The sequence below is a fragment of the Oncorhynchus mykiss genome, chromosome 7 (assembly GCF_057628025.1).
Source record: "Oncorhynchus mykiss isolate SJ-2025 chromosome 7, ASM5762802v1, whole genome shotgun sequence".
NCBI lineage: Eukaryota > Metazoa > Chordata > Actinopteri > Salmoniformes > Salmonidae > Oncorhynchus > Oncorhynchus mykiss.
Window position 1 is genome coordinate 48465700 of NC_143028.1, and position 25851 is coordinate 48491550.

General features: G+C 41.2%; 1 protein-coding gene across 1 annotated transcript; it reads left to right on the forward strand.

The window, feature by feature from the left end:
* Window positions 1-315: 315 nt before the first annotated feature.
* Window positions 316-25062, forward strand: lrrc38b (leucine rich repeat containing 38b). The gene is made up of 2 exons (XM_021609762.3): window positions 316-1910; window positions 20948-25062. Exons 1-2 carry the CDS (start codon window positions 1283-1285, stop codon window positions 21193-21195), a joined length of 876 nt encoding a protein of 291 aa, XP_021465437.1. The 5' UTR covers window positions 316-1282; the 3' UTR covers window positions 21196-25062.
* The last annotated feature ends 789 nt before the right edge of the window (window positions 25063-25851 follow it).

Genomic DNA, 25851 nt, shown 5'->3' on the forward strand with positions numbered 1-25851 from the left:
GTCTATCAAAGCATTTCTCGTCATTGTGAGAGACTCAGGGATTAAGGAAAGAGAAGTAAGATTGTGTTTGTGTTAGGACAAATACAAAAATATTACATTCATTACAGATTCATTAGTGAAATATAAACGATAAGTGATTTTTTATCTTGAAATAAATGTTGAATTGATTAATTCGCCCAAATAATCCAGATAATTTAATCATGCGTTTATTTTCATCAGTAACATAAAAAAAACTGGCATCATTTTTCATAGGGAATGGGCCCTCATATTTTCACAGTAGGAAGTGACATCACGTGTTGTCAACATTGTAAAGGCACACCTCCTTCATAGCAATGAGGAGGAGGGCATGAGATAAACCCTGGTAGCACATTCTGAGACAGACAGACATTCGATTGACTGCTACTGTGCTAAATTCAGGATTGTCATCTGCGTGAATATGACTCCTCCACGGATATTTGGATTCTCTCTCCACAGCAACAGAGCGTCGGGACCCAGCTGGGGAGTGTTTTATCTAGCTCTGCTCTGCCGACGAATGGCAGAGCAGAGCACAGGGAGGTAGAGACAGAATTAAAAAAACTTGCATTCACTTCAGCTATGTTACTGTGCGATTGTTTCTCTTAGATCAGCAGGCAGATCGACAAGCATTTCCACGCAGATACCAGAGACAAATGGAGAGATGCAACAATTTCACTCTTCACTTGATCTGCCTGAGACTGAATCACCCCAGCGCGTATCCTTTTGTATCAGAGACCCATGTGTCCTCCTCAATCAATCCCCCAAGACCGACTGTGGGTTAACCCGGCAGACAGAGCCCCCTCCTCAGCCTCCCTCTCCCTGTCTGTGCTTCTAATGTTGCTCTGTTCCTGCTTTGCCAGTTTCTATTTACCCCAGCTAAGTACCCTTCCTCTTTCTGCAAAGCTCTCGCCCTTACTCTCGCTGTCTCCCTCTCACTGCTTGCTATCTCCCTACCCTAGCTTCTTCAAAGCCAGCAGCTTGCTTTTCTCTCCAGGCTGCTTGCTACATGATCTCTTGGAAAACAGCGCTCGAGGCTGCTCTCTCGCTGCTCGATGCCGGAGCTGTCTCAGATTTTCATCTCAAGAACGTCAAGATGCTTCTGCAGAGGGATTGATCCCACCTTTTCCCCTCTCGTTCTCCCCTTCCCCTCCCCTTTCCTAATCTCCTGACCTCTGACCCTCACGCCCCCTTCTCTTTCCCGACACCCCTTCCCATTCTTCCTCACCCCAAGGCTCCACTCCTCCTCTCTGCGCTTACCCTGTTGACCATGTTGCCATGTGTATGCTGGCTCCAGCCTCTCCTCGTCTTGCTGTCCTCTGTCTTACGGGCTCAGGGGGAAAACTGCCCAGCGAGCTGCCTGTGCCCGGATCCCCACACTGTGGACTGCAGCGGCCGTGGACTCACCCGTCTTCCTGATGAGATCCCCTTGGACGTCCGCAGGCTCCTTCTGTCTGACAACTGGATCCCCCGCATTCCCTCTGACTTCCTAGTGCTCTACAGTGACCTGGTCTACCTGGACCTGCGGAACAACGCTCTGTCCCACATCGAGCCAGGCACCCTCAGCACCTCTTCCAGGCTGGTGTTTCTGGACTTGGGCAGCAACAACCTGACTGACATCCCCTCGGGCACCTTTGGGCAGTCCCGTAGCCTGATCAAACTTCGCCTGGGTAACAACCCCTATCTGAGCATGGTCAACGAGGACGCGTTCCTGGGCCTCACCTCGTTGCGTGAACTGGAGCTGGAGCGTAATGCCCTGTCTGGCCTTCAGGTGGGGGCGCTGAGCCAGTTGCCCTCTTTACGGGTGGTGAGGCTGGAGGGCAACCCTTGGGTGTGCAACTGCAACTTTGCCAACCTGTTTGCATGGCTGGAGGAAAACAGTCACAAGCTTCCAAATGGTAAGTGGCTTCGTCAGGGGGATGCTACTTTGCTTACAGCTTGCTTGACCTAAATAAAAAGGAAAGCCGTGCAACACTAAGATAATATTATCTTAGCAAATGTTCTGCCATGCTATTGCTGTGTGTTCTATTTATATTTTCCCAGTAGAAAGAGGAACCTCTTCGTCTGTTCTAATTTTGGCTTCCTCCTTTCCTGGCTAAACCCACAGTGCCAGGGAGAGTAATGAAAGAGATTGAGAGACGAGCTCTGGGGGGAGACCTTCAGGGGGATGGTCTCAGATTTATTACACAACAGACTGTCTGTAGCTTCACCCACAGCAGCAACACAACAACAGAAAACCAACACCTCACGTTTTCTGCTTGAGCATGAGATGTTGCCATGGCTGTGTGCGTAGTGTACCGTCCATGCCAAACACCTGTCTCTCTCCTCAGGCCGGTGGTCTATTAACGTTGTGCTAAATCAATCAATTAGTGAGTGCTGTTTGTATGACCAATGTATCCAAGCCCTTCCTCTCTCCTTCCTGGTGGTGGAGGCTGGAGGCCATCGGGTCCTTCACCATTGTGTTTCTGCCTGGGTTAGTTAGGTAAAGTTACGGCATTGATGTGTTGGCGTGGGCCCCATCTCTCTCTCTGTGTCTCAGGCACGCAAATCTGGAAAACAACAAAAGACAAAGGGGATGACAATTCTCCCACAGGAGTGTGCATCCTACAAAGGGTAACATCTGCTTACATGGTTAGACTGAACATCCAAACCCAGAGGTTATTGTTCTGGGATTCATGTGTTAGTAATGCAGAAGGAAACAAAGCCCAATTGTGGAGATGTTCATTTCTTCCACTCTTTCAAGATAGAAACATAACAAATCCCAGACTACAGGATTCACAGTAGCCTACTCTGTAGCAATTCAATAGTTTCACATTTTACAACCTTGTCACTTTAAGAATTTACTCCACATTACTCCAATCACCAATCGTTGTATTTGGAGCTACTAACAATAGGACAGCCATATGTTGTTTGCTTGACATCTCATTTTAATATTATTTAGATATTGTCCTTGAACATGCAGAGGACATCTATTCATGATAATCATTTTTAGCAAGACTGTGTATAGACCACCAGTTAATATATAGAATCCACTAACATACAGCACACTATGTTTGAATATTTGCACGAAGGGTCAAATAGTTCAGGTCTGCTAAAATAACCCGATGAATGTGGTAATACACCGATGACATTCTGTGGATGTACAGTATACTGCACATGTGCACAGTATTCAATTCCAAGATTCACAGCATAAACATCATGAATACATAAGTGGGCATATGAACCAATAGACATAGTACGTAAATAAGCGTGCACAGCTGCCAAGGTCATTCCACGGGGGACATTACATGACGATCTACATAAACAGGGGACATCAACACAATGTAAGGACAAAGATCGTCCCATAAAAGCCTACATTTATCCTTTTAAAAATATGATTTCTTCCGGTGATTGATGGAGAATGTTTTCGTTTATCTTAGTAATACTATCTATAATTCAGGCAAAGTGGGTAAAGCTGCTAAAAGCCCAGGGATCCTATCCATTATGTCTGTGTGCGGAGCTAATGTAAATATTAACATCATGATCACATAACCTTACTTCTTTATTTTTTACCCTGTTTTTCATTTCATGATAACTATCTTGTCTCATTGAGGTCAGGAGAGGGCGAAAGTCAAGTTACGAATCCTCCGAAACATGACCTGCCAAACTGCGCTTCTTAACACTCGCTTCTTAACCCAGAAGCCAGTCGCACCAATATGTTGGAGGAAACACTGTTCAACTGACAACCGAAGTCAGTCTGCAGGCGCCCGGTCCTCCACAAGGAGTTGCTAGAGCGCAATAAACCAAGTAAAGCCCCCCCAGTCAAACGCTCCCCTAACCCAGACAACGCTGGGCAAATTGTGCGCCACACTATGGGACTCCCGGTTACGGCCGGTAATAACACTACAGCCTGGGATTGAACCCCAGGCTGTAGTGATGTTGCAACACTGCGATGCAGTGCCTTAGACCACTGCACCATTCAGAAATCTCTCCTAACTTTACTTCTTTCTTTTTAAATCATAGGAATGCAAGTAGTTATGTTTTGAAGAGGCTTGTGTGGACACAAGCAGTGGGTGGACATTGCAAACTGCTGACAACTAACAAAAACATTCTCACACATTTAGTTAGTGCTGTACCATGCAATTGTCAACCTTGTTTGTCTCCCTCCTACTCCTCAATAAGAAAGCATCCGCAAAAAGTTGGGTCTGTGTGAGAAAGAGAAGTTGATAAATTGGTAGGAATATCTCATGGTAAGAAGCTGCAAATGCATTCATCACTTGTCCTCAGTGTTATCTACTGCAGGCTGTAATGAATTCTATTAGATATTCTGGAAAAGCACACATCAGCAGCAACAAATAACAGGCCATTGGCCCAGTCAGGCAACCCCTCTGGCATACCTGCCAACTGGGCCCCGAGATGCACTCTCATATTGAGTTAGCAGTGTAGCGTCTCACCTCATGTAATGTATTTACATTCAAATCAGTGTTTGCTGTGTGACCTGGCTAGGAGGCAAAACCACCTGCTAACTATTAATAAACCATAGTGACCTTTTCTATTTAGCATCATCAACCAAACATACACACACACACTCACACACAGACTTTATAGCTTTATTTAGCAGTAGACCTGAAGAACACTATGCAGTTTGCATCAGCACTGGGCATATGCACGATACAGTACATACTGATGAATGCATTTGCAAGTAGGAAATTTGTAGAGCACAGGGGTGCATAATTATTCTGGGACTGCCTCTGTGCTCATTAAAAGGAGGAAATGTTGATGCATATGGGTAAAATTAAGAAAGCTGTACATTTGAAATCAAAGGAGAACCTATGATTTCAAGTCCCTGGCTGCAGCTCCAAAGGCATTTTCAGGTAAATTTAATTTCTCATTGGACCAGGGTATTTGAAAATCTGTGTATGATTCAACCAGTCTCTTCTCAACTGCTCACATTTTGGAGGAATTGTTGTGAACCACACATACAGAAACTGTTCCAAAGGACAGATTAGAGTCAGACACACCTACACACTGCTAACAATAACAAGTTGCTCTTGCTGAACAGATGTGTTGGTGTGAAAACTTCAAACCACCCAAAAAATGTATTGAGTATTATGACAGGACCTGATTCATGAGTGGTGAGTGTGTGTGTCTGTGTGAGTTTGTGTGTGTTTGTGTGTGTGCATGCGTGTACACTTGAGTGCATGTGTGGATGTGTTTTTGTGTTTGGGGGTAGGTCTGTTGACCACCACTACTCCTACAGTAAAGGATGGACAGTAATTTATAGAACAAGGCTGACTTGATAAGCTCTTCAACATGTATCAACACTTCACAGAACCATCATCAGCATCCTCCTTGGGCGCATGATTTGTCATAATGCTACCCTTGAATCCAGAGCTAAAATGGTAATGGTTAGGATTGATGCATAACCAGCATCAACAGTCAGTTTATATTACCATAGAGTGGTCATGGAAACATGGAATAATGAAAATATAGACAAATTCCTCCACCCGTCAAGTCCTTCCCAAATCACCACCCAAGAATCTCCCCTTCTGTCCTAATCCTGTTATCATGGATTAGACCCTGTTTACCATTACTTTAGCAGCAGCAGTGTAGACATGCTCAGGACCTGTTTGTGCCTGTTCTCACATGCTGATTTCCCATGTGATAGACATACTGTATTGTACCAGTCCACTGCACTGCACACAGCATACATTGTGCATACTCTGTTTGCATAACTCTGTTTGGGTAACTGTGTTGACTGTGTTGTAAATGCCAAATATGTTGGGCTTTTATGGATTATAAGGGTCACTGTCCAGATTACTTTTTTTTAACCAAATTGACAGATGTCCAAGACACATTATCTAATTATACATATTGATGTATTCTTTCAGAGTCCCAATTGACTGTGGATCCCCATAGACAGTCAGTAGATAATGTAACTGTTGTAAAATTAGTAATAACAGATATTCATCTGCATAATATGTAAAGAGTACCAACATTGCAAATCAATTGACAACCTCTCTCCATAAACCTGTCAAGGATACAGTCTTTGTAATCAGATGTTTGTCAGTCCATTCTTCAGAGGGGACGTTCCTTTGCGCAGGTCTGCCTGTCTGCCATCAATCAGGTGCCTAAATGTTTTATCAGGAAATGAGTGTCAACATGATCCACTGCTGTCTCCAGAGCTCTTGGGTTAAGGAGGAACATGTATCATTTAGAGCAACACAGATCTATAGCATCAACCTGGACTCAGGGGTAGACGTAACATAGTAAATGTAAATCCGGGACACTCCAATTAGTATGATAAGTTGGTTTTGTATGGTAAGTATTCATTTGTTTCGTATGATACATTTTATATGATATGTTACAAATTGAAATGTGTAAAATATATTAACAAAATTGCAAAATTATATGATACCAATTCCAATATATTGTGGCTATTGTTAGCTAGGTGGTGAAGGTGGCTAACGCTAATGCTAAAGTAAGCTAGGTGGCGAACGTTAGCTAGGCTCTCCAAACAGGTCAGTTCCAATACCACATTTACAATGTGCAGGGATACTGGACTGATAGAGCTAGATACAGTGCCTTGCAAAAGTATTCATCACCCTTGGCGTTTTTCCTATTTTGTTGCCTTACAACCTATATTTTAAATGTATTTTAATTTGGATTTCATGTAATGAACATAAACAAAATAGTCCCAATTAATGAAGTGAAATGAAAAAACGGAGAAGTGGTGCGTGCATATGTATTCACCCCTTTGCTATGAAGCCCATGAATAAGATGTGGTGCAACCAATTACCTTCAGAAGTCACTTCTTGTGACTAGCAATCCCGGATCCGGGAGCGTAATCATAGCCTCAAACGAATTAGCATAAGATAGCGGACATAAATCCCCTAGAAAATGTTCCTAATCATGAAAATCACAAATGATATATATTGAGAGACAGCTTAGCCTTTTGTTAATCACACTCATCTCAGATTTTCAAAATATGCATTATAGCCAACGCTAGACAAGCATTTGTGTAAGTTTATCATGGCATAATGCTATGCTAGGCTCTGCTGGCAGCAGGCAACATTTTCACGAAAATAAGAAAAGCAATCAAATTAAATCATTTACCTTTGAAGAACTTCGGATGGTTTTACTCAGGAGACTCCCAGTTAGATAGCAAATGTTCCTTTTTTCCCAAAATATTATTTTTGTAGGCGAAATAGCTCCCGTTTGTTCATCATGTTTGGCTGAGAAATCGACCGGAAAATGCTATCACTACAACGCCAAACTTTTTTCCAATTTAGCTCCATAATATCGACAGAAACATGACAAACGTTGTGTAGAATCAATCCTCAAGGTGTTTTTAACATATATATTCGATAACATATCCGTCGAGGCAATTGGTCTCTCATAAGAAGCGATTGGAAAAATGACTACCTCAGTATTTTACGCAAGATTTTCTGCTTGCTAAATGTGGTCCCTTACAGCTATTCTTCAACAGAAATACGTAAAAAGACATCACAATGCTGTAGACACCTTGGGGAATACGTAGAAAATGTAAGCTCATTCGTAGCTCATTCACAGCCATATAAGGAGTCATTGGCATATTATAAAAAAATTATCCAAAACTTGAACATCCCACGGAGCACCATTAAATCCGTTATAAAAAAATTGAAAGAATATGGCACCACAGCAAACCTGCCAAGAGAGGACCACCACCCAAAACTCACAGATCAGGCAAGGAGGGCGTTAGTCAGAGAGGCAACCATGAGACCAAAGATTACCCTGAAGGAGCTGCAAAGCTCCACAGCGGAGATTGGAGTATCTGTCCATTGGACCACTTTAAGCCATAAACTACAGAGAGCTTTGCTTTACGGAAGAGTGGCCAGAAAAAAGCCATTGCTTAAAGAACAAAATAAGCAAGCACGTTTGTTGTTTGCCAAAAAGACATGTGGGAAACTCCCCAAACATATGGAAGAAGGTACTCTGATCAGATGAGACTAAAATTGAGCTTTTTGGCCATCAAGGAAAATGCTACGTCTGGTGCAAACCCAAGACCTCTCATCACCCCGAGAACACCATCCCTACAGTGAAGAATGGTGGTGGCAGCATCATGCCGTGGGGATGTTTTTCATCGGCAGAGACTGAGAAACTGGTCAGAATTGAAGGAATGATGGATGGTGCTAAATACAGGGAAATTCTTGAGGGAAGTCTGTTTCAGTCATCCAGAGATTTGAGACTGAGATGGAGGTTCACCTTCCAGCAGGACAATGACCCTAAGCATACTGCTAAAGTAACACACGAGTGGTTTAAGGCAAAACATTTACATGTCGTGGAATGGCCTAGTCAAAGACCAGACCTCAATCAAATTGAAAATCTTTGGTATGACTTAAAGATTGCTGTACACCAGCGGAACCTATCCAACTTGAAGGAGCTGTTTTGCTTGAAGAATTGGCAAATATCCCAGTGGCTAGTTATGCCAAGCTTATAGAGACATACCTCAAGAGACTTGCAGCTGTAAATATTGACTTTTGTCTCATTTCTTGTTTGTTTCACAATAAACAATATTTAGCATCTTCAAAATGGTAGTCATGTTGTGTAAATCAAGTGATACAAACCACAAAAGAGTACTTTTAATTCCAGGTTGTAAGACAACAAAATAAGAAAAGTGGGGTGAAGACATTCGCAAGCCACTGTAAGGGGTAAGGTGACTAGGGATCAGAATATATGATAAACAGAGTAGCAGCAGCGTAAAGGATGATTGTATGTGCTTGTGTTTGCGTGTGTGTAGAGTCAGTGCAAATGTGCGAGCATGTTATGTGCGTGTTGGAGTGTCAGTGTGCGTGAGTGTGTAGAGTCCTGTGAGTGTGCATTAAGACAGTGCAAAAAATAATATACAAGGGTCAACTCCAATAGACCGTGTAGCCATTCTATTAGCTATTTAGCAGTCTTATGGCTTGGGGATAGGGTTAGATTCGGCTTAAGGTTAGATTAAAGGGTTACGGTTAGGGTTAGGGGAAGGGTTAGCTAACATTCTAAGTGGTTGGAAAGTAGAAAAACATTTGTAAGTTGTTGCAAAATTGCTAATTAGCTAAAATACTAAAGTTGTCCAAGGTGAGAATCGAACAGGCAACCTTTTGGTTGCTAGATGTTCGCATTATATGTCTACCCATCCACCCTACCTTAGTTTTTGCCTAAAAGGTAAAGGTATATTTCGGAATTTTGGCAATGATACCCTTTATCTACTTCCCCAGACTCAGATGAATTCATGGATACCATTTGTATGTCTCTGTGTGCAGTTTGAAGGAAGTTGCTAACTAGTGCTAGTAGAAACCCATAGACTTTCAGTCATTGCGCTAACGCTAGTTAGCATTGGCTCGCAAAACTACCTCTGACTTCCTTCTTATTAGACACAGAGACATAAAAATGGTATCCACAAGTTCATTTGACTCCGACTTGCCAAAATCCAGAAGTATCATTTTAAGTAATCTTCTGTCTTATTAAGTAACCCTACAAAACGTAACATATCACACAATTTGAGTGCCCTGGATTTATATTTACTATGTTACATCTAGTCTATAAGACCAGGCTGATACCACAGTGACTAGCTGGGTAACAAGAGCCACAGTCATCCACAGGGCAGGCCAAAGCAGGGCATAGCAGTGCAGGGCAGCCTAGCTCCCATGGGTCCCATGGGCCAGTGTCTGAGGCCTAATAAGACAGCTATCAACACTGTTCATGATCCACAGCTCATGTGACAGGGTCAATGTCAAAATGTTCCTTCACAGCCTATCAGGTTACTCCACAGAAAGCTGTTACCACACTGCATGAGCAGCTCTGTAAATATGACGTTACTGTGAATTCACTGGCCTTCCACATCACTGTCTCATATTATATTCAGTACGGAGTTAACATTGCATTACATTACAAAATCATCAACGGTCTTTGCCTCGGGCATGGATGTCAGGGATAAATGTATTATTTCACTTACTTGAGAAGAGAGTGTATTTGACCTTGGCCATTTAATATTTATTTAACATTGAATGAATTCAAGCTGACATTGAAGTGTATAGCTTAGCAAGCAATCAAAAAAGTGCTACGTTATGAGTAATAGATGTCTAAATGGCAAGTATATCATTCTGAGAAAAGTAAGATCAAGCTAGTGCTTTTTACAGCTGTGGATTGTGTGTCTGTTTTATGTGTGCATGTGTGTTGAATGAGCCGTGCTAAATGTTTGTGCTGAGAGTATCCCCATGTGACTATGAGATCACTGAGTCCCTGTGCATAAGGTAAACCCCTCCTGATTTGAATGACTCACACTTGGCCTCACTGTCACATGGAGGGTTGTCACTTTGTTCATTCAGACACTCTACTCCATCTCTATTTGTCTCTTCCCACTCTTATCTCCCTCTGACTCTCTGTTCTTATTTTTCTTTGATTTCTTCTCTGTGATTGTCTTTGAGTAATAGAAAATACATGTATACCCATTCCACAGTTTAATTAGGAATTATGAGATAATTGCCTTTATGCCATGGGTCAATCTAATGATTCTCACTCTTCTGCTATCGACGTTGGAATAAATCACGACAGCCACTGTTGTGTTGAAGTGGGAGGAGAGACAATCCTCCAAAATCAGCCTACGACAGCCAGCTAGATGAATCACCCAGGAGACAGGAATTGGGATACAAATGGACACCACTATTCCCAAGGCTGGCTGTAATCCTGATTGTAATCCATCATGAGGCAACACGAGCTGTAACATAACCGTGTGGTTGCCCATACCTGTGCATGCTGGTCAACCCGATTGGTTTCTAGCTGTATCATATTCTGGATGACTGTATATTGGTGCACCTTACTCTTGTGGCCCATACTGTATTTATGGCAATAGCAGTAATAGACTATGTCTATTACTCACCAATATCTGATCCACCTCTACTCAGACGACACCATTCTGTATACTTCTGGCCATTCTTTGGACACTGTGTTAACTAACCTCCAGACAAGCTTCAATGCCATACAACTCTCCTTCCGTGGTCTCCAACTGCTCTTAAATGCAAGTAAAACTAAATGCATGCTCTTCAACCGATCGCTGCCCACACCTGCCCGCCCGTCCAGCATCACTACTCTGGACGGTTCTGACTTAGAACATGTGGACAACTACAAATACCTAGGTGTCTGGTTAGACTGTGAACTCTCCTTCCAGACTCACATTAAGCATCTCCAATCCATAATGATACCTAGAATCGGCTTCCTATTTAACAACAAAGCAACCTTCACTCATGCTCCCAAACATACCCTTGTAAAACTGACTATCCTACCGATCCTTGACTTCGGGGATGTCATTTACAAAATAGCCTCCAACACTCTACTCAACAAATTGGATGCAGTCTATCACAGTGCCATCTGTTTTGTCACCAACGGCCATTATACTACCCACCACTGTGACCTGTATGCTCTCGTTGGCTGGCCCTCGCTTCATATTCGTCGCCAAACCCACTGGCTCCAGGTCATCTATAAGTCTTTGCTAGGTAAAGCTCCGCCTTATCTCAGCTCACTGGCCACCATAGCAGCACTCACCCGTAGCGTGCGCCCCAGCAGGTATATTTCATTGATCACCCCCAAAGCAAATTCCTACCTTTGGCCGCCTTTCCTTCCAGTTCTCTGCTGCCGTTGACTGGAACGAACTGCAAAAATCCCTGAAGTTGGAGACTCATACAGTATCTCCCTCACTAGCTTTAAGCCCCAGCTGTAAGAGCAGCTCACAGATCACTGCACCTGTACATAGCCCATCTGTAAATAGCCCATCCAACTACCTCATCCCCATACTGTTATTTATGTTATTCATTTTGCTTCTTTGCACCCTAGTATCTATACTTGCATACTCATCTTCTGCACATCTATCACTCCAGTGTTTAATTTCTATATTGTAATTATTTTGCCACTGTGGCCTATTTATTGTCTTACCTCCCTATCCTACCTCATTTGCACACACTATAGACTTTTTCTATTGTATTATTGACTGTATGTTTGTTTATTCCATGTGTAACTGTGTTTTTGTTTGTGTCTCACTGCTTTGCTTTATCTTGGCCAGGTCGCAGTTGTAAATGAGAACTTGTTCTCAACTAGCCTATCTGGTTAAATAAAGGTGAAATAAAAAAACAAAAATAATTGGTGGAAATGAGATATAGCTCTGGCAATATGATTGAGAATTTGATACACTAACCTGTTAAGACTACAGTGGCCGATTTCAGACACTAGATTTACTGGTAATTACTGATATAATGTTTAAATTACTTATTTGATTAATTTCCCACAGTTTTATAAGTCAGAACAATAAAAATGTGACAGTTTAAGGACACTCATAGGCCTCTCTGTCGAACAAACGTGTCTATGGCCCCCTCTAGTGGTTGGCTGCGTCATTACAATACATTTTGTCATCTCTGCTACTTCACGTCAAAGGGGCGGTCCTTAGAAAAGCAGCTCTTTAGGTTGACTTGCTCACTACACAGACATGACACTGGATTCTTATGAACCAGGCAGTTCTAAATATATAACTTTCAAAGCTGTACAATAAAGATTGCGACCCACACACTTCCTAAAATACGTTTTTTGTTTTTTTTACAAATGACAAATTACAAAAGTAATTTTGTCAAAAACAACGTCTCCTTCTCGATAGGGTGGACACGCTGAATAAATGCCCAAAATGTTGATTTAGATGTTCACAGATGTCATACATTTTGATTTGCACTAATGTCATGATATTTTTGGGTAAAGTAATAAAAAGGTTAAATATTTTGGATAGATGTGCCTAAAACTGATTGTAACTCACATCAACAGCATCCTCCCAGATACCCTAGACCCACACCAATTCGCATACCGCCCCAACAGATCCACAGATGATGCAATCTCAATCGCACTCCACACTGCCTTTTCGCACCCGGACAAAAGGAACACCTATGTGAGAATGCTGTTCATTGACTACAGCTCAGCGTTCAACACCATAGCGCCCACGAAGCTCATCACTAAGCTAAGGACCCTGGGACTAAACACCTCCCTCTGCAACTGGATCCAGGTGGTAATGGTAGGCAACAACACGTCTGCCACGCTGATCCTCAACACTGAGGACCCTCAGGTGTGTGTACTTAGTCCCCTCCTGTACTTTCTGGTTCACCCACGACTGCATGGCCAAACATGTCTCCGACACCATCATTAAGTTTGCTGATGACAGTCTATAGGGAGGAGGTTAGAGAACTGGCAGTGTGGTGCCAGGACAACAACCTCTCCCTCAATGTGAGCAAAACAAAGGAGGTGACCATGGACTACGGGAAAAAGCGGGCCGGACAGGCCCCCATTAACATCAACGGGGCTGTAGTGGAGCGGGTCGAGAGTTTCAAGTTACTTGGTGTCCACATCACCAACGAACTATCATGGTCCAAACACACCAAGACAGTCGTGAAGAGGGCACAACAAAGCCTTTTCCCCCTCAGGAGACTGAAAAGATTTGGCATGGGTCCCCAGATCCTCAAAAAGTTTTACAGCTGCACAATCGAGAGCATCCTGACCGGTTGCATCAACGCCTGGTATGGCAACTGTTCGGCATATAAGGTGCTACAGAGGGTAGTACATACGGCCCAGTACATCACTGGGGGTGAAGCTTCCTGCAATCCAGGACCTATATAATAGGCGGTGTCAGAGGAAAGCCCATAAAATTGTCAGAGACTCCAGTCACCCAAGTCATAGACTGTTTCCTCTGCTAGCGCATGGCAAGCGGTACCTTGGCGTCAAGTCTAGGACCAAAAGGCTCCTTAACAGCTTCTACCCCCAAGCAATAAGACTGCTGAACAATTAATCAAATGGCCACCGGACTATTACATTGACTGACCGCCCCCTCCATTTGTTTTGTACACTGCTGCTACTCGCTGTTTATTATCTATGCATAGTCACTCCACCCCTACCTACAGTACATGTACAAATTACTTCTAACTCGTACCTCCGTACACAAACTTACGAACTACCCCCTGTATATAGCTTCATTATTTTTATGTTATTGTGGTACTTTTGATGATTTTTTACTTGAATATATTTGGTAAATATTTTCTTAACTCTTCTTGAACTGCGCTGTTGGTTAAGGGCTTGTGAGTTAGCATTTCACGCTAAGGTCTACACTTGTTGTATTCGGCGCACGTGACGAATAACGTTTGATTTGATTTGAACTACATAGACATATTATAAAGTATGAAACGGCTCGTTCAGTCGCATGTCAAGAATTCACTATGATATCATCATATTTGTATATGGTTTATTATACTTTTATTCTGTACTACATAATATGAGTTGAAAGTGTTATGTTCAGGTGAAAGCCAATGTCCATAAGCCCACAGCAAAACAGTGCAAAACGGATGTTAGCTCAAGAGGCTAGCTGTTCTGTCTTGTCACATCTGCACATAATACCTTTGTGGTTTAAGGTTTAGAGGCCAGTTGCAGAGACTGTAATCCCAGCACCTAGAACCAAATCATATCAGTCTGTCACAAGAAACTACAGAGCCTGTGGCAGACAGGAACTAAAGGAGCTGTCTGTCATCTATAGGAAATCAAACTAGGATGTTTGTCTCAGAGACAGTATTTTGGAGATCGTCCCAGTCAGAATTATCGTGTTCGAATGATATAATTGGGAAGATTTGTGAAACAGGTGTCCACTGAAGCTTAGTGTATGTATAGTAAATTGCACAAATATTTGGGGCACAGTGTTCAAATATTGGAATATTTTTTTCTATTAAAGCGGCAATCTACAGTTGCTACATCCATTTTTAGACTGATAAATGTATAATATGTACCCATTGATTCTTGAAGAATATAACTTAGATGAACTTAGTTAAAATCTCATCCCCCATCATAACCCAAAATACAAGCGTGTTTTTATTTACTCCAGTGTTTGTAAACAAAGTAAATGTCAACAAACCCTATATAGCCTCAAAACATTGTTAAAACTATGAAACTATTGATAGTTGTTACATTTCTCCAGCGCAATCCCTTCGTTTTTACCAAAACAGTAAGTTTTGTTATTGTTTCAACTGCTGATTGCTGCTTTAAATACATGATAATACCATAATACTGCTCCATTGGCTAAATAATTAAGGACTATTGTTTTCGGTGTAAACTGATTTCACCCATTTTCAGTCATTTCCACATACCGAAGAAGTGTCTGTGGTTTCCTGCATAATTTATAAAATAACATGTTAAACCACTGGATACAGCTGAGCAGGGATTAAATTTTAGTGCTGGGAAATGGGGCCTGTCGTCTTGCCCAACAGGGAGCAGGATAAAGTTAATATCAGTATCTCTAACAGGACCCTGTAAAGCAGACAAACTTTGATCTCCAATCTCATTAATCAATGTGTAGGGTGATGCTGGGACTGAGTAGCTAGAGAGACAGGCCCATCTCAGAGCCTAAGGCTGGGTCTCCTGGGTGATGAGTTTGCCATTTAAAGTGGGGTGTGAATATAAATAGAGGCCATTAATCTCATACTTAAGTGGACAACACAGCTGGCATAAGCAATGCATAAGATTCCCAAAACTATACCCAACTCCTCTCAACTTTGAGTTGAATTGATATGAGTTGAATTGATATAAAGCCTCTTTATAAACTTTATTTGTCTGTCCATGTGAACTTACCATCTGAACATGTAATACCATTTTAAGTAAGTTGTCATTTGATTTTATTTGATTGATCCCCATTAGCCGACGCCAATGGTAACAGCTAGTTTTACTGGGGTCATGCACTTCAAAGTGTTGTGCAGAACAGCATTGTGACACTTTTAAATGGGTGGAGCATATGGTGGATGATGTAACATAATCTAAGAAGCTGTTTATCAGTCTCTCAGTCCCAGCTTTGATGCACATGTACTGTCTCTGCCTTCTAGATTGTAACGGGGTGAACAGGCTGTGGCTTAGGTGGCTGAGGTCCTTGATGATTGTCTTGGCCTTCCTGTGACACAGGGTGCTGTAGATTTCCCTCTGGAGAGCCCTGTGGTTGCGGGCGGTGCAGTTGCCATACCAGGCGGTGGGTGATACAGCTCGACAGAATGCTATCGATGGTACATCTGTAGAAGTTTGAGACGGTCTTAGGAGCCAAGCCAACTTTCTTCAGCCTCCTGAGGCACTTCACTGAGGACAATTTATGTCCTCAGTGACGTGCACGTTGAGGAACTTGAAGCTTTTGACCTTCTTCACTGCGGCCCTGTCAGTGTGGATGGGGGAGTGCTCTCTCTGCAGTCTCCTGTAGTCCACGATCAGCTCCGTCATAAACAGCCATGATTGTAATTTAGCACACAATACATGAGCTAATTAAACCAATGAATCAGCTGTTTAACAATGTAGTTTTGTCAACCAACATTTTTGCAGCAACAATTGTCAAGAGGCTTGTTTGTTCATTACTTTGCATTGCTATTCTCGACAGCATACGAAAAAACGAAGGCAGTAATAGCTCAGCTGGCAATGAAATCCTGGATTGTAAGTGCATAGTATGATAAGGTTGTTTGAAGTTGCCAAAATACATTATAGCATTTTATTCTGTTCAGTTTTGGGAGTTGTGCATCCAAGCCACCTGAAAATCTCTCTCACATAGTGCATAGCTAAAAGCCTTCCATTTGCGGAGGTAGAATCAGTGGAACTACAACAGCCTGTGAACTAGCCAGCTCTCTCGTCTCACGTAATGTTATCCCATCAGCACAGCACAGGGCATGTCAATGGCACTTTAAATATTTAGTCACTGTTAACAAATTGGTTCAGTGAGGTGATGATCCACAGCTTGTGTAACCTTGGGACTCAGACTTAAGACTAATGACGTTACAATGGAAAAAGACCAATGGTTTGTTCTTCCCTTAAAATGAATGGGATGAGTGAAAAGTAACCTTGAAATCCACAATGTGTTGTGTTGTCATCACAGCCACAGGAAGATGTTTTGAGATGGGGATTCATTTGCATAGTACCATACAGTGGAGCAGACCAGGTTTTAGGAATTCCACACATGGGAATTTTTGTTGTTGTAGGGCTGGTAAAAAATGTGCCTTTTATAAAAGCCTTTCATGCAATTCTACATAATTTACATGATAGAAGACATTAGCAGAATATTTTTTTCAACCACACAAATGACCAAATGCAGGCTACTGTGCAACTCGATATTCAGGTAGGATGCAATTTTGGAACTTGTTTTATTATTATTATTCTTATTGTATTCCATTGCTATTAAAGTAGGTACAGTGGCAAGAAAAAGTATATGAACCCTTTGGAATTATCTGGATTTCTGCATAAATTGGCAAACAATTTGATCTGATCTTCATCTAAGTCACACACACGTCTTTTTTGAACACACCGTGTAAACATTCACAGTGTAGGGTGGAAAACGTATGTCAATCCTTGGATTTAATAACTGGTTGATCCTCGTTTGGCAGCAATAATCTCAACCAAACATTTTCTGTAGTTGCGGATCAGAACTGTACAATGGTCAGGAGGATTTTTGGACATTCCTCTTTACAAAACTGTTTGAGTTCAGCAATATTTTTAGGATGTCTTTTGTGAACCACTCTCAAGGTCATGACACAGCATTTTAATTCGATTTGAGGTCAGGACTCTCACTGGGCAACTCCAGAATATGTATTTTCTTCTGTTGAAGCCATTCTGTTGTTGAATTACTTCTGTGTTTTGGGTCGTTGCCCTGTCCTGCAACACCCAACTTCTGTTGAGCTTCAATTGGCAGACAGATAGCCTTACATCCTCCGGCAAAATGTCTTGATAAACTTAGGAATTAACTTTTCTGTCGATGATAGCAAGCTGTCCAGGCCCTGAGGCAGCAAAGCAGACCCAAACCATGATGCTCCCTCCACCATACATTACAGTTGGGATGAGGTTTTGATGTTGGTGTGCTGTGCTGTGCCTTTTTTTCTCCACACATAGTGTTGTGTGTTCCTTCCAAACAACTCAACTTTAGTTTAATCTGTCCACAGAATATTTTGCCAGAAGCACTGTGGAAAATCCAGGTGCTATTTTACATACTTCAGACGTGCAGCAATGTTTTTTTTGGACAGCAGTGGCTTCTTCCATGGTGTCCCCCCATGAACACCATTCTTGTTTAGTGTTTTACGTATCATAGACTCGTCAACAGAGATGTTAGCGTGTTACAGAGATTTCTGTAAGTCTTTAGCTGACCCATTAAGGGTTTTTCTTAACCTCATTGAACATTCTGCACTGTGCTCTTGCAGTCATCTTTGCAGGACGGCCACTCCTACGGAGAGTAGCAACAGTGCTGAACTTTCTCAATGTTTGGACAATTTGTCTTACCGTGGACTGATGAACATCAAGGCTTTAAGAATTACTTTTGTAACCCTTTCCAGCTTTATACAAGTCAACAATTCTTAATCTTAGGTCTTCTGAGATCGCTTTTGTTCGAGGCATGGTTCAAATCAGGCAATGCTTCTTGTGAATAGCAAACTCAAATTTTGTGAGTGCTTTTTATAGGGCAAGGCAGCTCTAACCAACATCTCCAATCTCATTGATTGGACTCAAGGTTATCTGACTCCTGACTCCAATTAACTTTTGGAAAAGTCATTAGCCTAGGGGTTCACATACTTTTTCCAACCTACACTGTGAATGTTTAAATGATGTATTCAATATAAACAAGAAAACTACAATAATTTGTGTGTTATTAGTTTAAGCACACTGTGTTTGTCTATTGCTGCGGCTAAGATGAAGATCAGATCAAATGTTATGACTAATGTATGCAGACATCCAGGTAATTCCAAAGGGTTCACATACTTTTCCTTGCCACTGTATATGTATTAATCTTGCCAGTTCTTTAAATAAGCTAAATGTGTTTTGTTTCACTCTGTTGAGACATTTTTGTTGGATAAATTAATTCAATCTGTTTTTTTAATTGAGTGCTCTGTAATTAGTTTAAGATTATAAGTAGGCCTTTTGTAAAATAAATGTTATTAGCCTATTGCTTTAATTTGTTTTGTACTGTAGGCACCAGCCTTTTTTGGTAATTGCCTGTTAAAAAGGTTTGAATCATTTCACGTGTTTGTTTTATTCTGCTGAGACATTTTCTTTGGCCAAATTAAGCTCCAACTGTAATGTGGTGTTTGCCACGATATAATATCGTACTCGTATTTTCCTATAAACCATGGCTAGTGGTTAAGAGCATTGGTTCAGCACCAGCGCTCCAACTGACTCCGACAGTTGAATTTGAGTTGAGGAAGAATGCTTCAGGTCTACCAAATTTGCTCCTATAATCTAAACAATGTAATGCTTATCTTTATAAAAAACATTCTGATCAGAAATTAACAAATTAGTTTACTTTGTACACCTATATCTGTACAGCAGACACAGTAGCCTATCTGACAAGGATAAAGAAATGCATCTTGGTATTTTAGCATTATGCATATCTCTATCTCTCGCTCCTCTATCTCTCGCTGGGGCTAGGCCTAAACTTGCTTCACTTCCTTTATATATATTTGTTTGTAATAATATTATACAGCGGACGCCTAAGCCTATATACCTATGCAATGCTCTGATGCAATTAGTGCTCAAATCTCTGACAGCTGAACCGTAAAGTGGACAGTATTATATTATAAACCAATAAAACAATAGGCTATAGAGTTTTGCTTATGCTACACATTGAAAAACAATACATTGTGTTTTTGTAATATGTTATAGGCTGTTTTAAAGACATTTGGCCAGTAGCCCTCATTTATTGATGGTGCTGGCTGCGTGGGTTGACTCCCTTATAGGTCATGGATGACCAGTACATTTCTCAAATGTCTGATCAATTTCAAGCTTCCCAGTCACTTATCCAGCACCTAACGGAAACACTGGCTACAAAATAAACTTTCCAGTGACATTGAGTCACTCAATGATGAAGATGCATAGGCTACTCACCCGTGATGTCTGATGTGCTCAAGATAAACTACTTTGAAAAACTTTGCTCAGAATTGTTCAAAAGTTGTTGGGAATGTTTTGTTAGCTTCTACAGACAGATTAGTCTTCTTTTCAGCGGTAGGCATTTGCTTTCCAAACAGTAGGCCTACATTTGTGAAAGGCAAACTGACAGCCACAACCAATAATAGTCAGGACAGGCAGCCGCCTGCTAGTCTACCCATGAGTTGAAGTGCCAAAGTGCCAGGGTTAGAGGTTCCAAAAACCTTCTGTGGATTATATCTATGGCTACAACGCAACAAGCTGTTCTATATTTGGCGCACGTGCTGCACAAATTGCGGTTTTACTGACTGTAAGTGCTTGTGATAAAACTATTTTTTAGAAGCTATTGATCAACTGTAGCTAAAATATGATCTCTGGTGTACTATTTTATTTATGCCTGTTCAGACTGGAATTATATCATTTTTGGGGAAATGATTTTTTACAGCCTAATTTTGGCAAAATTATTTCAATTTATCGGGGGGTGCAGCACCCCCAGCACCCCTACTTCCCTCAGCTATGGTTGTCATTGATGGTTTCATAGAGCCTCTATATGATTGGTAAATGATATGTCATAGTGACTGGGACACTGGCGAGGAAGACAGACCGATTTATAATGCTTACATCTTGAGATGAGTTCAGTGAAGGTGCTCCTTACCTTCCGGCTGTTCCAGCCATGCCATAAATAAAAACCAGAGGTTATGACAAGTGATTTTTTTGGTTAATTGACTTCGATTTAACCTCAAGGATCATAATTCATAGAATTTGAAAATAATCCAGACATTCCATTTAGTAAAGAAGACGTAAAAAAAATGTGTCTTGGAATAACAAAAGTTATTGCATCTAGAGGTCAAAATCTCTAGAGTTGATGTTCTTTGTGAAGGTTAAGATAATAGTTTCTGACAGAGGAACGGTGTGTTTTACATGACGATAATGAGGGCTCTATTGTTGGGTTTTCTGTCTGGTTCTAAACATATCCCTCTTCTTTGTCCCCTTGTAGGAGTGGAGGGCATAGAGTGTTCACTACCCATGGATGGCAGACAGGTGTCCCTGAGCCAGCTCTCACAGGACAGCTTCCGGGAGTGCCAGATCACCCTTACCTTAACAGACTTACTTATCATCATCTTCTCCGGCATCTCTGTGTCTGTAGTTGCGATCATGACCAGCTTTTTCCTGGCCTCCATTGTCCACTGTTTCCAGCGTACAAGCAAAACCTCTAAGGGAGATGAGGAGGAGAGTGAGGAGTGAGACTGTCTTAGCCCCAGAGCATGCCTGAACTGTCACTTCATCTTGGTTCAACCTTGAGACCAGGCTGCTACCTAACAACAACTTTCCGCCTCACACTGGTAGAGAACTGGGAGAGGGATAGACTGTTTTAGTGGCACATTTTGCAGTGGATTGTGGGGTTTTATAAGAGCCCTGATATTGAAGGAGATATTGTCCTCTCTAGGTGGGAAAAATATATAAACATGTCCCAGTATGATTTATAGTCAAAGACAGAATATACAATACTCTCTGTCTGTGCTGTTGACAGTATACACTCTTAGAAGTAAAAAGGTCTGGAATATCTTTTTGGGGTTCTAAAAACTGCCACAGAGGTGGAACCTTTCCCGTTCAAAAAGGTTCCCTGAGGAACCCCTCTGAAAATATTATTTGAAGAACCCTTTGCTACATTGAAACATTAAAGGTTCCTCCAAGAACGTCTCAACTAACCAAAGGTGCAAATATGAACCATTGACCGTCAATGCTTCCTTGAGGAACTCCAAGCATTCCTTGGGGATCGCCAGGGTTACTGAAGTCTCCACTAATTCTAAGAGTGTACTGTGGTTGCTCTTTGAAAACATACTGTATAGCTCTGTTATACACACAAATTCACTGGTGGCTGATGATTCCATAGGAACACCAGGATGTAGAAATAATCTCAAACAATGTTTAGAAAGAATTGCATGTTTTGCAGTTAGCTTTTCGGTGCCCAGACTCAAAGACATGCATTCTTTGACGAAACATCTCCAATCAACAGTGGATGAACAGAAGAGAAAAGCAAATACAGACTTTACAGGAAAACTATTTACATTTTAGGTTTGACATTTTTACATCTTAAAGATGTTTATACAGTCATCAAACTGTGAATAATTGTGAAATGTATTAACAGCACTAGCTATAAGTAGCAGCAGGCTCTTTTAAAGCCCAAAATGAATGCACTGAGCAAGTGAAAACGTTTGTAGGAGGATACTGTATGTGTCATATTGAACCAGGGCCTTAGACTGCCAGCCATGTAAAACACATGATACACTATATGGAGTGTCCTACCTTCTCAAGGAGGTTTTCAACATGTTTTATTCTGAGATTGCTTCACAAGTTAGCTAGCGTTCTACAAAAATGGCTTTGCTGTTTCAGCATGCGATAGTGATTCAGGGCAGCAGCCTGGGTAAGAGGGGTGTGCTGTGATGGACAATATAATGAATCTGACACATGTAGATAGACTCCGATGTATAGGTCTACAAATGGTTTTATATACAGTATATCTCCACAAATGTCTGTGTCGATGGAAATATAGTAAGCAAAATGTTAGACAAAGAGGATAAATGTTTCCTAGATTGAGAATTGTGAATTGTGTAAAATTCCATGCATATATTCTCATAAACAATGACAATTAAATAGGATTGATGTGTCAAATACTGCACTTTAAATGGTGACCATTGTACCTGAGTTTGGCCCATAAATTCATAGAGTGGACTAGTGTTACCTATATCTGCCAAAGATTAGGTGTAGAGGAAATTGGTATTAGGAATTTACATGTGGATTATGTTGTGTACAGTGTAGGAGAGTTGGTCTTTAAAAGGAATCTGCAGTATAACCAAACGTTTTATCAATGTAATTGTAAAATCACTTATTTATGGTCTCCATGCAGATTGCAAATTGCCTCAAACCTTGGATAGGTTGCTTATTCAAAATGATCATTCCAGCTATTGGTGTTCCCTCAAATGCAAAGAAAAATTACATTATATACAGTACCAGTAAAAAGATTTGACACATGTACTCATTCAAGGGTTTTTCTTTCTTTCTTTTTTACTATTTTCTACACTGTAGAATAATAGGGAAGACATCAAAGCTATGAAATAACATATGGAATCATGTTGTAACCAAAAAAGTGTTTATCAAATCAAAACATATTTATATTTGAGATTCTTCAAAGTAGCCAACCTTTGCCTTGATGACAGCTTTGCACACTCTTGGCATTCTCTTAACCAGCTCCATGAGGAATGCTTTTCCAAAAATCTTGAAGGAGTTCCAACATATACTGACACTTGTTGGCTGCTTTTACTACACTCATCCCAATCCATCTCAATTGGGTTGAGGTCGGGTGATTGTGGAGGCCAGGTCATCTGATGCAGCACTCCATCACGCTCCTTCTTGGTCAAATATCCCTTACACAGCCTGGAGGGGTGTTCTGGTTCATTGTTCTGTTGAAAAACAAATGATAGTGTTACTATGTGCAAACCAGATGGGATGGCGTATTGCTGAAGAATGCTGTGGTAGCCATAATTGGTTAAGTGTGTCTTGAATTCTAAATAAAACAGAGTTTCACAAGCAAAGCACCCCCACACCATCACACCTCCTCCTCCATGCTTCACGGTGGGAACCACACATGCGGAGATCATCTGTTCACCTTCTGAGTCTCAAAGACATGGCGGTTCGAACCAAAAATCTCAAATTTGGACTCAGAACAAAGGACAGATTTCCACCGGTCTAATGTGCATTGCTCGTGTTTCTTGGCCCAAGCAAGTATCTTCTTATTGATGTCCTTTAGTGGTTTCTTTGCAGCAATTCGACCATGAAGGCCTGATTCACACAGTGTCTGTTACTTGAACTCTGTGAAGCATTTATTTGGGCTGCAATTGCCATGGTTCAACTTGTCAACAGAGGGTGTCAGGGACCATCCTAGAGACAATTATGACACTTAGGTGCGCTCTATTACTCATTATGATTTCCCCTTTAAAAGAGGTGTGTTTTCCGTTTCTCTTTACAGAAGATTGAATTGTTTACCATGTGCTTTTGTTTCCTGAGTGAGTTTGAGACTTAGTATTTGTTTGTTTTTTCTAGTGTACTGTGATCCTGTGGCTACTGTTTCTCAGTAACGTATTTGTTTATCCTTAACCACTGATGGTTATGTATATATTTTTTAAATTAAATTCTCGTGATTCACAGAATTGGGGGTGGAAGGAGCACAGATGGTTCACTGTGGGGGTAGTCCTGAATCAGGACATGGGGTGACAGGGAAGGGTGGGGGATACAAATATTGGTTAAGGGTACAGTATTTGATGCAGGGAATCTTGTTGGGTCTGGTCTCTTCTCTGCACCTGGGTCCAACCTCGCCATGTCACAGCAATATGAGGTGCTGTTAACTCCAATGAACTTATCCTCTGCAGCAGAGGTAACTCTGGGTTCTTCCTTTCCTGTGGCATTCCTCATAAGAGCCAGATTCATCATTGCGCTTGATGGTTTTTGCGACTGCACTGGAAGAAACTTTTAAAGTTCTTAATTTTCCGGATTGACTGACCTTCATGTCTTAAAGTAATGATTGGCTGTTGTTTCTTTTTGCTTATTTGAGCTGTTTTTGCCATAACATGGACTTTGCCATTTACCAAACAGCTTATCTTCTGTATACCACCCCTACCTTGTCACAACACAACTGATTGGCTCAAATGCATTTAAGAAAGAAATCCCGCAAATGAACTTATAACAAGGCACACCTGTAAATTGAAATGCATTCCAGGTGACTACCGCACGAAGCTAGTTGAGAGAATGCCAAGAGGGTGCAAAGCTGTCATCAACGCAAAGGTTGGCTACTTTGAAGAATCTGTTAAACACTTTTGTTGGTTACTACAGGATTCCATAAGTGTTATTTCATAGTTTTACTGTCGTCTCTATTATTTTATAATGTAGAAAATAGTAAAAATAAGGGAAAACCCTTGAATCAGTAGATGTGTCCATACTTTTGACTGATTAAATATACACTCCCGTTCAAAAGTTTGGGGTCACTTTGAAATGTCCTTGTTTTTGAAAGAAACGCATTTTTTTTGTCCGTTAAAATAACATAAAATGTATCAGAAATACAGTGTAGACATTGTTAATGTTGTAAATCACTATTGTAGCTGGAAACAGCATATTTTTAATGGAATATCTACATAGGCGTACAGAGGCTCATTATCAGCAACCATCACTCCTGTGTTCCAATGGCACGTTACATTAGCTAATCCAAGTTTGTCATTTTAAAAGGTTAATTGATCATTAGAAAACCCTTTTGCAATTATTTTAGCACAGCTGAAAACTGTTGTTGTCACAGTCGTAAAGAGGAGACCAAAGCGCAGCGTGATTAGAATACATGTTAAACATTTTAATAAAGGACACTAAACAAACAAAACAATAACCCAAGAAATACCCAAAGAAGATGGCTGCCTAAATATGGTTCCCAATCAGAGAACACGATAAACACCTGCCTCTAATTGAGAACCAATCTAGGCAACCATAGACACATAAAACACCTAGATGATAAATAACCCCATAAACCTACAAAACTCCTAGACAGTACAAAAACACAAACATCACCCATGTCACACCCTGACCAAACCAAAACAATAAAGAAAACAAAGAATACTCAGGTCAGGGCGTGACAGTTGTGCTGATTAAAGAAGCAATAAAACTGGCCTTTTTTATACTAGTTGAGTATCTGGAGCATCAGCATTTGTGGGCTCGATTACAGGCTCAAAAAGTTCAGAAACAAAAGGACTTTCTTCTGAAACTTGTTAGTCTATTCTTGTGCTGAGAAATTAAGGCTATTCCATGTGAGAAATTGCCAAGAAACTGAAGATCTTGTAAACGTGGTGTACTACGCCCTTGACA

What these genes read in the sequence shown, in the direction of transcription:
- lrrc38b (XM_021609762.3), top strand. Translation starts at nt 1,283, where the DNA reads ATGTTGCCATGTGTATGCTGGCTCCAGCCTCTCCTCGTCTTGCTGTCC. An exon ending in CAGTCACAAGCTTCCAAATG is followed by an intron (nt 1,911 to 20,947) that starts GTAAGTGGCTTC and finishes GTCCCCTTGTAG; the next exon opens with GAGTGGAGGGCATAGAGTGT.